Source organism: Protopterus annectens, chromosome 6.part0 (assembly GCF_019279795.1).
Source record: "Protopterus annectens isolate FY-2018-M chromosome 6.part0, PAN1.0, whole genome shotgun sequence".
NCBI lineage: Eukaryota > Metazoa > Chordata > Ceratodontiformes > Protopteridae > Protopterus > Protopterus annectens.
In genome coordinates this window covers 1,028,104,431-1,028,120,266 of record NC_056737.1, presented here as the reverse complement: position 1 = coordinate 1,028,120,266, position 15,836 = coordinate 1,028,104,431, and the positions used below count along the sequence as shown (strand labels likewise).

The following is a 15,836-nucleotide window of genomic DNA, read 5'->3' as shown; positions in this document are numbered from 1 at the left end:
GTTCACCTCGCAGGCCTTTGCAGTGGCCAATGCTAGAATTTCAATAGTAGATACAATGTTTTTAATTATTATGCAGTCTTGTTCATAGGTTCATAGGTTCATACTAGGCTATCTGCCTGAGGGCATTTACAAGCCTAGCCCATAGTTTTGTGGCTTACGCCACCCCTTTAGTATGGGGAACTATACCCATTATTTTGCTGTGCCTCTGTCGAGCAGTGACACTGAGGTAATCCCTGGGGTATATCTGCGATCTCCCATCCATTGGTCAAGATTTCTCTTGAACAAGGCCAGTGAGGTGCTCTGCCTCACATATACCGGGATTTTATTCCACAGCATAGGGAGTCTTTGGGTGATGAATCTATCCCTCCAGCACGTCTTATTAATAGCCATGTCGAGGTTTAAGTCTTTCGCCCTTGTGGCTCTGATGGATCTAGATTTTTTGAGGTGAAGCATATTCATCAAATCTGGGTTTGACATGGCCTTGTATGTTAGGCAAAGGTCACCTCTGAGCAAGCGGTAAGCGACTGAATAGAGCTGGAGTTCTTTCAGTCGGGCAGCATAGGACAGATGTTTGAGACCCTTTATCCTTTTGGTGAGGAACTTTGTGGCCTCTCCAGCTGCTGCAAGTGTCGGGTCAGATACATTCCGAATGGGGCATTGTACTCAATCATTGGTCTGATGAGTGATGAGTATAGGGAGACTATGACCTCCCTTGATCTAGATGAGAATCCCTTCATGATAAGGTGGGCAATGTAGAAGGTCTTCCTAACTACTTTAGCTACATGGGTGTCGAATGACAGACTACTATCAACCTGGGTCCCCAGGTCCCTGATAACTTCTTCTGTGCTCAGTGGATTGCCACCTATTTGGTAGCTAGGGGTAACCTTGGTTTTCCGAAGGGTATGACTATGCATTTTTGGCATTTAACTTTAGGCCATGGCTCTGGCACCAGTTATCCGTTTCTGTGAGACCCTTCTGAAGGATATCTGTGTCAGATGTGTTTTCTACTATGGCCCAGTTTGCAGTCATCTGCAAACTTTGTCAGCCATAACCCTCCTGTGTTTGCTTGTACTTCGGAAAAGTAGATGCCAAACAAGAGTGGGCCCAGGACTGAGCCCTGTGGTACACCACTTGTGACAGGCTTTGAGTCTGACATGGCGCCAGCAACTCTGACCCTGTGGGTTCTGTCACTCAGCCAGTTTGCAACCCATCTTGTGATGTATGGGTTAACATTTAAGCTGATGAGTTTTTCAGTGATACCCGAGTGGGGTATTGTATCGAAGGCCTTCGCCAGATTGAGGTAGGCTGTATGGACTGCCTTTCCCTCATCAATGGCTTTGGTGACTGTTTCGAAAAAGTCAACCAAGTTTAGAAGGCATGATCTGCCTTTGACAAAGCCAAACTGGGATGGATCCAAAGTCTGCAAATTTCCTATGTCTTTATTTATGAGGTTCATTATGATCCTCTCCATGGCTTTGCAGATAAGGCTTGTCAAGCTAATGGGCCGGTAATTTCCAGGGTCGGTGGAGGCACCGCCTTTGTGAAGTGGGACCACAGTTGCAGTGCGCCACTCCTGGAGTGCGTATCCAGAGGTAAGACTATGATTAAACAGCTGTCCTAGCTGTGGGTTTAATTCCTCGTTGAGTTCATGGAGCACACAGCCGGGGACACCATCAGGTCCCATGGATGCTGTGTTTTTTGCTTTGGAGAGAGCAGTTCTCACTTGGGCGTTGGAGATGTTTGGGGGGCTGCAATCGCTTGGTATAGATATCTCTCCTTTTGGGGAGGGGAAGTTTGCACTGAACCTGTCAGCCAGTATGTTGGCAATGTCTGTAGGATCAGTAATCTTCACATCATTTTGAACTAGTTCTGAGCATATCTGGGAGTTTCCTCCCAGGTTTCTAACATAGCTAAAGAAGGCCTTATGATTGTCTTTTGAGTCTTTAGCTATTTTTCTCTCAAAATTTGCTTTGGATGATTTTATGAGAGCTCTTAGTTTTTTACTTATAGTGATCAAGGGTGTCTTACCTTTTAAGGATTTTGCTCTATGTTGTAGTAGCTTCCTCCTTTTGTTGTAGAGTTTGTTTATGGCTGGGGTCCACCAGACTGGACGCTTGCCTTTGGTACAAAGAGTCTTTGTCTCATTTAATGCGATAATGACAAGGGTACAGCTGTGCATAATTCTGAGTGCTGTGCATAATTTTGAGCACTGGTAGGAGATGGGGCTAACCGTCAAAAGCTCTTTTGTCAGGAAATCTAGATTTATCTAAAAACAAAGCCACAACAAATGCCTGCTCATCTGTAAGGAAGAATGTAGTAACCCCTAACCTCCATCATGTAAAAGATGAGGGGAATGTCCTTCTTCATTGTAATGTCAGCACATTTTGTTTTGGAGGGGCATTTTCTGTTAGTTAGACTTTTTCATTTTGTTGACACTCAAGATATTTTTAAGGAATCCCAGCATTTGGTGTTACTTTATCCAGTTAATACAAACAGAAATCTACAAGTTATTTTGCTTCCTGCTCTGTCTTTTGGCACCTTGGACATCATTTTTATGATATTTATAAATTACATTTTGTCACAGTACCATAACCCAAAGTAAAGACAGCAAATAAATGTCATCTTCCTGAGCTACTCACATTCTGCACTTGTCTTTGGCAAGGTGAGTTCTAATGCCAGGCAGATGATTTCAAATGTGATGCCAATCTGTCTTCATTCATTAGTGACAAGCTCAGCACCTCTAGCCACCTCCTAGAATCCATGGCCTGACCACCACAGTACTAAAATAACATTTTGTCAGTGAGGACATACTTAGGCTACTGCATGTTGGGGTCCAGCCAAGTGACATTATATACTTATATACAAGAACACACAATGGGAGTCAAAAATATTTCTTTAAAAAGGCTTCTTTAATCACATTAACTAGCACCTCAGCATAATGCCTTCAAGGTAATGTATTACTGATAGACACCTGTCCTTTCATGGCATTGTGTATGGAATATAATCCTATAAATAGTACATCACTCATTATATGAGTCTATCCTGAATTAAGAGTTGCAACTGCAAGGAACAAAAAGGCCTCTGCATCACTCATGTTTAGTTCTCAAAATTAAAAAAATATGTATAGAACTGTTAGGAGTTTTTATAATAAAATGTTCACATAGGTGACATGTTCCATATTTTTCCTGTCTTTAGGTTTTTCATGATATACAAATCTACAGCCTGAAAATCGACTGCACAGTGACATCACGATTTGCACACAATGTCATAACCAGCAGAGCAGTCAACCGTGCCAATGTCTCCAAAGAAGCTATGTTTGATGTGGAACTGCCAAAGACTGGATTCATCACCAACTTCAGCATGTATGTATAGACTACCTTCCACTATCTCTTTGCCAAAAATGCAGACAAGACTGACTCTGTTTCTCATCAAACTGTCTCTGCTTTCTATGTCTCTGTTAAACTGTTGTAGGCTTTTCACTTTTAGGTAGTACTTCTGCATGAATATAATTAAATATTCACTTCCTTTTTAAGACAGCATAAGGACATGCATGAACTCAGAGAAGGACTACTTCATCTTGATTAGTCTGGCAGTTTGGTACACAGGTTCAAGACAATACACTACTCTGCAACCATACTAGGTTTGAGTCCCACAGCATCTATTTGCAAACTATGTGACTCTGAGCAAGTCACATAACCAGGTGTTGCTTCCAGATTCCCATAAAATGGCATCCTCAGTGGGCCTACCTGGTGTCCTCAGTGGACCTACCTGGTTAACAAAGTGTATTACTATATTAATGACTTTTAGCTGGTGATTATTATTTTAGGGTCTATTAGCTCCTTGTGCACTAAGCAATCCAAAAAAAATAGGATGCCTTGGTAGGGAACAATGACAATAAGAACATTAGTTCAACAGCAGTCATTAAAGAATATAAACATTAGTATTATTATGATTATCACATACTTACATACTCTAAACAATTGTGAATGCTGCCAACAATCTAACAATTTTAAGCTGCGTCTTCTTAGGACAACATTTAGCTGAACTCATTTTAATTAACATACTTCATTTAGATTATTTTAGTTTATATCCTGCTTGTGTGATTCTGCTAAGCTACATACTTGTGCCACAAGATGTGTAATGAATACACACACACACACACACACACACACACACACACACACTCACCCACATACACACACACACACACACACACACACACATATCTCTATCTCTCTCTCTATATATATATATATATATATATATGTGTGTGTGTGTGTGTGTGATAGATAGATATATGAGACATTAAACCGAGGCCTATGTGCTTAATATGGTTGTAGTTGAGGTGGATTTAAAAGATCCCATAACATCTATCACAAAGAGTAGGAGTCATTTGCTTTAAAACCATACCTACATAGAATATTTTTTACAAATTGACGTATTTACAAACTTTTTCATATATAAACATGTATATGTTCCTATGCACAAATAAATACAATCATGTTTCTTTTATACTCTCCATCATTATAAACTTCTGACCTAATATTCCATACTAGACCCCACTCCTCTTTTCCACACCCACTATTTCATTTTTCATAATATTTTTTCTATTAAACATGATTTAATTTATCCTGCCATTCCAAACAATCCATACGACAGAAAACAATGTTGTATCTATTCTTTTCACATATTCTTTGTTTCTATTCTTATAATACCCATATTTAATCATATCCATATCTCTTTTATATATTCAAAAAATTTTCTTTACATAACGTATCCCATAATTTCAGCACTTTTTAAGTTCCAAAAAAGTCTTCTGTAGCTTCTTCTTCAACATAAAATAAACATACTCTTTCACTGTTCTTTTTATATAGCGTATTCCCATTCACTGGTAGTTTATTTTTAAGCGTCTTCATAAAAAATCTTAACATTCTACTCTCTTGTGCACCATTTATTTTGTACTTTTATTCCTTTTTTCTTCTGGCAATTTTTTTCCATGGATTCACATAATAATAATCGCATCATTATGTTTTCATACCATACATTTCTCTTTTTCTATCTCATCTAACTTTATCTTCCATAATCTTATTTTTTTCTTGATAATTTTCCATTTCTTTATTTGCACATCCTTTTTCTACTTTATTTTCCTTCATCATTTCCCCAAATTCTTCAGATTTGTATTTAAACATCTTTACTACTAATCTCTCATCCTCTTTATTTAGCCACTTTAGTACTTTATATAAACTTAAAGAAACAGCAAATACCGCTGGATTGATTAATGATCGTTTTCCTTCATCTTTCTTTATATACAACACCCCATTAACTCTTTTTTGTATGTTATAGGAATCAAGAACACATCAGATAAATATGCCAATGTTCCATTAATATTGAATTAATATTAAATTTATCAAACAAACTTTTTTCTATTCTTTTCCACAAGGAACAAACTTCCTTTGATTCTTCTTGTTCATTTTCCTATTGAATTCTGCTTATCTGATTATTATAAAATTTTATTCCTAACGCTAAAATCTCTTTTACTGTAAAGTGTATACCACATCTGTTTACCACATCATTCATTTTTTTGCTTTTATTTTTATTTAGTGTCACTTTATTTAGTGTTGTACCTATTTCTTTTAAGCATTCATCTAAACAAAATATTACTTCTCTCATCCAAATTTTATTTGCTTTCTATCACAATAATATCTGTTTATGTCAAAAGAACTGAACTGTCTACCCACTTCTAAAACACATACCCTGCTGTCTTCATTTTAAAATTTACCCCACTATTACATTCATTACTTGTTGTTTGTCTTTTCGGCTTTTTCCCAGTTAGGGATCGCCACAGCGGAACTCCGGTCCGCTAATGATCGGCAGTCGATTTTTTTTATGGTGCCGAGCCACTCGACCGCATTACTAAAACAAAAAATATACAACTCATCGGGCATCCTTTTTTATGCCATTCCTCATCTCTATTTCTTTGCTTAACCAACCATTTACCAAGACTTTTATTTTATTGTTGTTATACACTAACATAAACTTCCTAACTTTGTTTCATGTTTTATTGTATGAAAAGCCATATTACTGTCCCCTACCATAAATTTCAGATAATCCAACGTTTCTTTCACAATCATTAATAATTATTGACACCCCTCCCCTTTATACTATGTTAGCTTTCTTCTATTATATTTTAATCCAACATTTCTTTCACAATCATTAATAATTATTGACACCCTCCCCTTTATACTATGTTAGCTTTCTTCTATTATATTTTAATCCAACATTTCTTTCACAATCATTAATAATTATTGACACCCTCTCCCATTTATACTATGTTAGCTTTCTTCTATTATATTTTAATCCAATGTTTCTTTCACAATCATTAATAATTATTGACACCCTCCCCTTTATACTATGTTAGCTTTCTTCTATTATATTTTAATCCAACGTTTCTTTCACAATCATTAATAATTATTGACACCCTCCCCTTTATACTATGTTAGCTTTCTTCTATTATATTTTCCATTTCACTTTCAAATTTATTCTGTATTATTTTCATAAAGATCTTAAATATTTAGTATTTAATATTATTGGTCTCCATCTTTTTTTTCTCCTTTCTTCTATATAAATTTTAATATTCCACTACACAAATCCTTATAAGCAAAACCTTAATTTAACCATTCATCCAAAATGTTTAGGAAATATTCTCTTTGTCAATCCATTACATTTTTATACCTTTCATACCCTATATCATCAGGGCTTGCAGTCGACTCTATATTCTCCTGTCCAAGCATTTTATTTTGTCCAACTTAGATAAAATAATCTTTTTTTTCAAATTCTTTATTTACTTGCTGTGAATTTTCTCAGCTTTCCATATTCTCTTATATTCTTTCTTTTTATTACCATTGTAACTGAGATCCTTATATTTCATTTTAAAAGAATTTAACCATTCAGACAAATTGCATAAAATAACTGCATCGTAGTGTGATCTCTCTGTAACTATAATACTATTTTTCCTCGTTTTCCTTCCATGCTTACTCACCTGTCCTTTTTATTTCTTTTCCTATTCTATGTTCCTTCCCCTCATTTACTTCTATAATATTGCCAAATGATCCATAAATCCGGTTACAACTGCCTCTCCTTCTGTTATTCTTAATCTTTCTGATATTATAAAATAATCAATTTCAATATGTCCAGAAATTTATATTCCAAATAGTTAATTTGCCATATTTCATAATTTCCAACATTTTACATAATTTACTTTCTATTTTTATTACCCATTAGGTCACAATTGAAATCTCCTGTCACTATAATATTCATATTTACTACCACATAATCTAAATAATCTAATACCTGTTGAAATAAACTACTCCTTTCCTTCCAAGTAACATAAGCATATAATGCTATAATTCTATATACTTTTTCTTGCATGTGTCATGACCCATTTCCTCACATACATAGTGTTTCTTTTTATCACAGTTATTTATCAAATGTCCTTCTTTTCCACAAAAGAAATGTGTTGGATTGCCCCCAATATTTTACCACACCCTTGATTCCATAAACATTTATCATACTAGGAATATGTATAATTTTTTTCTTCTTCCATTTTCAAGTTAAACATTGCAGCTCCATCCACCAGTCCATAATACCCTATTGTCATAAACTTTTGAAATATATATTACTTTACATATTTTTAAATATCCCTTCATATTATCTCTTTTCCACTTCTGTCAAGAATTGAGCATGTACCTTCTTTTTTGTATCTTTGTTAGATGCTTTAAATACATATGCATTCCATGGATAAGCATTTTGCTTCTTTTTGCATTGGTATCCTCACTCTTTCTTAACCTATGACCTTTGATAAAGTCTTCCATTCTCTACTTCTTACAAAACTTTCTGGACTAGGTATCTCCCCATCCCTAAACTGGTTCTCCATTACCTCACAAATAGATGATCTACCAAATGGCAGCACTCTTTCTCTCCATTCCTTGACATGTCTGCAGGTGTTCCCCAAGGCTTCATACTAGGGGCCTCTTCTTTTCAGCATTTTCATCAAGAACTTTCACTCCACTCTTAGTCAAGATACTGTAATACAATATGCACATGACTCAAACACCATCTGCTTTGTCAACTCGACATATGAACTTCAGCAAATTACCCAAATGCCCTTATATCTACCGGAACTTGGATGACCAACAACCATCTTGCCCTAAACCCCAACAAAGCCAAATTCTTATTATTCATCCCCAAGAAAACCACTCTTCTAAACAAGACTGAATTCACCATACATTCTCAAAACAAAACTATTACTGAGATTGTGTCCCATACAAAACTACTAGGTGTTATCTTAGAGATAAACCTAACATTTGATCTGCATGTGCACAATAGTTAAAAAAAAGCACATCAAAAATTGGCTATCCTCTATAGATATGAACACTTCCTTAACTGCTCCACAAAACAAACCCTTGCCTTAACCTTTCTTCTACCATCACTCTTATATGGTGCTCCTCTCCTTATCAGTATCCAGTCTACTCTGAAAACAAAGCTTGAGACCTGCTACAATAAAATTGCCAAGTTTACAACTAACACAAAATACTCCACCCATCATTTCTCCACCTTATACTTAACTGAATTGTCTTAAACTCCCACATTAACACACATACTTGCAATTAACTACAGTACACAAAATTATCTTCAAACCATCAGGCTGCACTTCTATACTTACTCACAACCACCCAAACTGGCCTCTCAGATCTGAAAAGCAACTTCTCCTGAAAGTAGAAAAAACAAACCTTCCAGCTGGCCAGATGCTCTACTCGTTTTCTATTGCCAAGGAGTGGAATGCCCTCTCATTACCATTAAGGACCACAGTAAAGCCTTTTCATTCAAAAAGTCTCTACAGCAACAGCCCTCCACTCAATGGCACTGCACACGTTCCAATCCCACACCTCCCAAAATCTGATTCATCAGTTTCAGCACTACTACTACCTACCTTTACTGACTTACTCTCAGTTTAAACTATTCTACCAACTAGCATGATTATCACAAAAATATCATTTAGGCCTACTATGTTGAAATGCCTCCTTGATAATGATATTGATTTTGTGTGCTTGGCATGCACTCCTAAGTTGTATTTCTGATTTGATATGATTGACATGCACTTTCATGCTTTATTTGCATGATACATCTTGTAAAACATATCTTTATAAGTTCTTAATATTCTTACTACATTACTAGAAGTTAAATTATTGACATGTTTTCTTAGTATATTTAACTGTGACATATTGCATATGTATTCAACTGTATCTCTTATATTGTACTGTAACTAATGTAGTTGTTATTGTTGAGTTTTTACCTTTGTTTATTCGACTGTGACTTTTCTGTTGTACATACTTGTTGATGTGGAGCTTTTCTCACCAGGCCTCCAATAAAAATGGGCTCATTTTGGCCCAACGGACCATCCTGGGAAACAAATGCAATAAATAAATATTCAGATAGAAAGCCCTGCATGCCATAACCAGTCTCATTTATGATGCCACAAAATGTCTCTTTACTTATTAAAATAAGCACTTTTACCTCTTGTATTTTCATACCTGGTGGAATCATTATGTTGTCCCAAACTTCATACTTTTTCAATCCCTTGTCCTTTCTTCTTTGAGTTTTTACCACATACTTCCTTTTCACATTGTCATCTGATTTTTCCTTTTCTTTTTGTTTTGCAGTCCCATCTACCACAGTGTCTGCATATGTTTTTTTCTCTCATCCTGTATCACCCTTTAGAATTGCTTCTGAATCTTATTTTTGTATAGTTTCCATTATGTTCACTCAGGAAACATCTCATGCATTCTCTAGTTCACTCTACTTGATATCTCCCTTAATACATTATCGTGCAACCATTGCTCAGAGCTACTTTTCTCTAAGTCCCCAAACAAATGAAGTTAAAAAACAGCTTCTGAATCCTCCAGTTCATCATCATCTTTACTCAGGTTACTGGCATTTGCTACAACTCCCTCTGTTATTCTCTTCTTGTTGCACACTGTCCACCAGCCACCACTGCACTAGGAACAGGACACGTGCACTCACTCATTAACTCTAAAATTATGAGCAGGGTTTTTTATTGATATATACATTACATATTATTTACATATTTAAATGTTTAATATATTTAAATGTATTTAAATGTTTAAATTATTTACATCTATTCACAAATATCCATACATTATGAACTTCTATTTAAGCACCCCCCGCTCTTTTATCCAAAACCAAACATCTTTGTCAAAGTCCATTTTCCATTGTATTTAATTTCATTTAGTCTGTAATTCCATACAGTCTGTGAAACATAAAATATTACTCCGTCCATTTTCTTCACTTCTTCCTGTTTTCATGCACCATAATAACCAAAACCTTTCACCCTATTTTTACATATTTCTTTCCACAAATTATTAACTCTTTCACATTTCAAACTCTCCACATTTATTACACATTCTGTCTTGCTTTTTTTGTATATCATATTTGCCTTAACCAGCAATTTTCTAATAGAAAATCTCCATAAAAAGAATTATATCCTTCAATGTTTTTATAGTTGTTATATCTCATTATCGCTTTTTTCTTATCTATTTCTAAATCTTTCCACGGATCAATGCAATAGAATGCTTTCATAATGCTTCAGTACCAGTCTTTTCTGTTTTTCTCACATATATTCTTTTTTTATTTTCCGTAACACAATTTTGTTTTGTTACTCCTTCATTTCTTCATTCGTAACGCTTTTACTTCATTTTTAACTTCCATTCCTTCCTGCAATTCTTTGTATTCATAATACAGTATCATTTCTGTCAAGTTTTTATTTTCCTTCATAATTCTTTTTAATACCTTCTATAAAATTAAAGATGATGCATGTACTAATGAGTTTAACAAACAAAAGCCTCCTTGCTCTTCTTTCATATATAGAATCCCTGTCTTGAGTGGATTCAGTCTAGAGCCGCATATAAAAGAAAATATAATCACCATTAGTTCCTATTCATACTTAATAGAAATAGTCATAGCCTTTACTTCTCTGAGTACATTATCCTGTTGTTGTTCTCTGTATTCGTTCATTCCAAATGTTATTCCTAATATATCTATATATTTTTCATTGAACTCAATACCTCCTATCATACCTTCAAAACCAAATCCTTTACTTTTCTTCTTATTTATACTTGAATCAGTTTATACTTAATTTTTCACTTGCTTTTTTCATACATACTTTATTTTTAACAATTAATATAATATCATCCACATAAGTATATATTATTGGCAATTGTACTTCCTTCATTTTGTATCCACCACAACTTGACATTTTATTAATTTCCTTCACTCTATATATATATATATATATATATATATATATATATATATATATATATATATATGTAGGAGTGTCCATGTAATAACAATAATATTCAGAGCAACCAACTCTGGTCTTTTTTACATACAAGAGGTTTCACTTAAGGCACAGGGGCCTGGGGGCACATTAGCAGTGAGAGCTTAGACGACAGCATTCTTATTTTCTTTATATGTTTTCCAGTGGTGGATTAATTTGGTTTTCCCACCACAGCTAGGGCAAACCATTCTTTTAGATCTCGGTTCCAATGGTTAAGATTCACAAAAGCAATTGACATCTGGCAATGCAAACTGTTTATCTTTGCCTTAAGGCATTTGTCACTGTTCAATCTAAAGAAATGAATGACAAAATTACATTTCAATTAGAGCTGACACCTTCTTTTTTGTAGAAACATGAGATTTTGCAGGACAAAACATATATGGCCATTGTAAAGGACAGAGGTTCATTTTTTATGCCAAAATAAAAGTTCATTTTTGTAGCATTTGAGTTCTTTATGCTATTTCATATAACATTTAGGTGTTTGAGATACAAAATAACTGTTTTATGAAGCTATTAAGAAAACTTATGAAATATTTTTTGTCCTAAAAAATCGGAGAACATTTGCCATTTGTAGGGTTTTTTTCCATAGGACACAACTGTCCAAAGAGGGACTGTCCCTCACAAAGAGGTACAGGTGGAAACCCTAATATCAATCAATATGTAATTCAATGAGTAAAAGAATGTTTAAGCAACAGAACACAAAAGGTCAGTGGAGGTGACCGATTTGTTCCAGTGAGAGTTGCCACTGTTGTCAAACAGAGTTCTGTACTAGGACCACTTAATTCTGGACTATACTTCCCAGATATAAGAATGAAAACTTGGTTATGGATAGCCAAATATGCACTTGACTGTGGACAGAGAGACATACATTACTTCAATAAAAGATGGAGAAGTCCTCTGAAATGGAACAATACAAATGCAAAAATACACACCGGCTGCAGCATCAGATACCTTGGAAAAATGGACAAAAATGATGGTTAAAAAGTAAATCATCAACTGATAAAAAATGATTCCTTTGATAAAGATGTAGGGACAATGGGAGGCAAAAATTTAAAATGTCCAGTTGGAAAATATTATATAGCCTATGTAATTCTAAAGCTATGTCTAGTCATTCCAAAAGATCTCTGTACCACTTTATACCTCACATATCTGAGCCATTACTGCCTACAAAGCTGTGTTTTTTGTATCTTCCAAATTAGCCACCTGAATCACCTTGCAAAAACATGATTCCTTATATGAAAAATCATAGAGTATTGCATATGTTTCATTTCATCCATTTTGTAATTGATAAAGCATTCTGATAATACTCCTTGTTTGAGTAAGTTTCTTGTGTATGAGTCTTGCTGTTACAACTTTGAGAATTTTTCAGTCACACGGATGACAATCACCACAGAACTGCAACAGAAATTAATTCAGCTTTACAAGCTGTAATGTATCTCATGCTACCATAAAATAGCAATCAGAAGTAAGCAACACTTATAATCAACTGACAACTTTAAATGCTATTAGACACTACATGCTACCGCACTTCAAACAATTGTAATTATTATAGTTGTTTATTATGTGCTTGAAAATGGCTTTCAGAAATTCATCTGTTAGGATTTGGTTATAAGATGAATTTTTTGAATGGTAAGATCATAATATCTCATACCTTCCTACCTGTCTACGCTTCTCTTTGCTTTGTCATACGGTGTCACCGCAGTTACTTGTTACTTTATCTTGCTATCAGAATATCACATACAGAATTCACTTTGGTCAGTTTTTCTATCCTTTGCTTTCCTTTTACATGTCCAAAATATGGAACTCCCTCCCCACATCTACAACTCTTGAATCTTCCCTACCCAAATTTAAAAGGTCTATCAAAAGTCACCTAAACAACAATTGGCTTTGTCCCTGCTCCACACTAGACTAACTCCAGTCCCACTCCTATACTAATGCAACTCTTGCCTTAATAAATAATCTTTTGACTCAACTACATAAACTTGTTCACCACAACAAAAGAATTAGAATATATTTGTGTTAATTTGCTTGCTTTACTGCTGTTTACAAGCGTACTGATAAATATACCTATCTATAGCATGACACTGAATTTGTGTTCTCATCTAGAAATTCTTAGTGGACCTAGTTGAAAAATGTTTTTAATTAATGTCTGTATGTCTTGTAAATTGTCTCTTTGGAGCTTTTCTCCCCGGGCCTCCACTGAAAATGGACATGTATCCAGATGGACTATCCCAGTTAACAAATGTAAAATAAATACATAAATAGCAAGACATAAGGTTTTAGGTCTCTGGGATGCAATCCCAAAGACTTCAGTTGGACTGGTACATTCCCTACAAGAGTGGCCTGTGGCGTTTAGCAAATCTATTTATCTGTGATTTTCTGGTCTAAATATATTCATATTTTATCATAAAAGGGCCTGTTTATTCATATTTTATCATAAAAGGGCCCACTTTCATCTTTTTCTTTTCTATCTGTACCAACATTATAAAATAGACATAAATCAGTTTCAGTGACATTTTTAAGTGATGCGGTCACACTAAAATGTACATGTTTTGCAACAAAACTCTTACAAATGCTTCATGCTTTCAGGATTATTGATGGTGTGACGTACACTGGAGTTGTGAAAGAAAAAGAAGTTGCAAAGCAGCAGTACCAGCAGGCGGTGTCACGCGGACAAACAGCTGGCTTAGTCAAGTAAGTGCACATTTACTGTGCCTGTTGTGTTTTTTTAATATATAAGCCAGTTATTGAAACAAACAAAAGCAAAACTGTTTGCATATTTAGAAAATTTGAGATTTGAAGAGGTGATAATGCCTTTACAGTTTTACATCACTTGCAGTCAATAGACAGACCCTGACTTATGGAATAAATCAGCTATAATTAGTTTTGAAGATCAGACCAAGTGCTTAAGAGTCTGTAAAGCAAGCGACATTTTGACATTTGATTATAATTTTACAATTTTACTATAATTCATTTTATTACATTTATACACGTAATCACATTGCCTAGTTGCAAAAAATAAATAAAAATAAAAAAACAGGAAAATGATTATGTAAATAAAAATGAAATAATTCTTTACACTTTGAATATGTCAATTTGAGTTTAAAAATGAAACACTTTCTCTCTCTCTCTCTCTATATATATATATATATAAATAATGTGATGGTGGAAATTTGGATGATGTAAGTAACTCCTGAGTGCCCATTGCAGAAGTTGCTTTTTTCCAGGCAGCATAATAAAAATGACGATTAGTCTCTATTCCTATGCTTTACATTTACCCATACATAAAAAGTTATTCTTACATTTTATGTTATTTCTGAATGATGTCATCCATTGTTTAACTGAGTTACCCATACGAGGAGCATGTGCACAGCTTTGTGTAGTTTAGATATTGTTTAACTGAGTTACACACGTGAGGAGCATGTGCACAGCCTCATGTAATTCAAGTATTGTTTAACTGAGTTACCCACATGAGGAGTATGTGCAAAGACACCTGTAGTTTAGGTATTGTTAAATGAGTTACCCAAGTGAGGAGCATGTGCACAGCCACATGTAATTCAAGTATTGTTTAACTGAGTTACCCACATGAGGAGTATGTGCAAAGACACCTGTAGTTTAGGTATTGTTTAAATGAGTTACCCAAGTGAGGAGCATGTGCACAGCCACATGTAGTTCAAGTATTGTTTAACTGACTTACCCACATGAGGAGTATGTGCAAAGACACCTGTAGTTTAGGTATTGTTTAAATGAGTTACCCAAGTGAGGAGCATGTGCACAGCCACATGTAATTCAAGTATTGTTTAACTGAGTTACCCACATTAGGAGTATGTGCAAAGACACCTGTAGTTTAGGTATTGTTAAATGAGTTACCCAAGTGAGGAGCATGTGCACAGCCACATGTAGTTCAAGTATTGTTTAACTGAGTTACCCACGTGAGGAGTATGTGCAAAGACACCTGCAGTTTAGGTATTGTTTAAATGAGTTACCCAAGTGAGGAGCATGTGCACAGCCACATGTAGTTCAAGTATTGTTTAACTGAGTTACCCATGTGAGGAGTATGTGCAAAGACACCTGTAGTTTAGGTATTGTTTAACTGTGTTACCCAGTGAGGAGTATGTGCACAGGCATGTGTAGTTTAGGTATTGTTTAACTGAGTTACCAATGTGAGGAGCATGTGCACAGACAATTGTGGTTTATGTAGTGTTTAACTGAGTTACCCACATGAGTAGTATGTGCACTGCCACCTGTAGTTTAGGTATTGTTTAACTGAGATACCCAAGTGAGGAGCATGCTGACAGCCATGTGTAGTTAAGGTATTGTTTACTTGAGTTTCACAAGTGAGGAGCCTGTGCACAGCCTTGTGTAGTTTAGCTATTGTTTAACTGAGTTACCCAAGTGAGGAGCCTGTGCACAGCCACCT

The 15,836-nt window shown here is 35.1% G+C and overlaps 1 protein-coding gene across 1 annotated transcript in view; it reads left to right on the top strand.

Annotated features, from left to right (window-relative positions):
* Nucleotides 1–15,836, top strand: part of LOC122804652 (inter-alpha-trypsin inhibitor heavy chain H3-like) — a 1,432,534-nt gene that overhangs the window by 369,380 nt on the left and 1,047,318 nt on the right. Inside the window, exons 4-5 of the mRNA XM_044074635.1 lie at nt 3,196–3,362; nt 14,006–14,110. Coding sequence (XP_043930570.1) covers nt 3,196–3,362; nt 14,006–14,110 — 272 coding nt within the window. The remainder of the gene's footprint in view (nt 1–3,195; nt 3,363–14,005; nt 14,111–15,836) is intronic.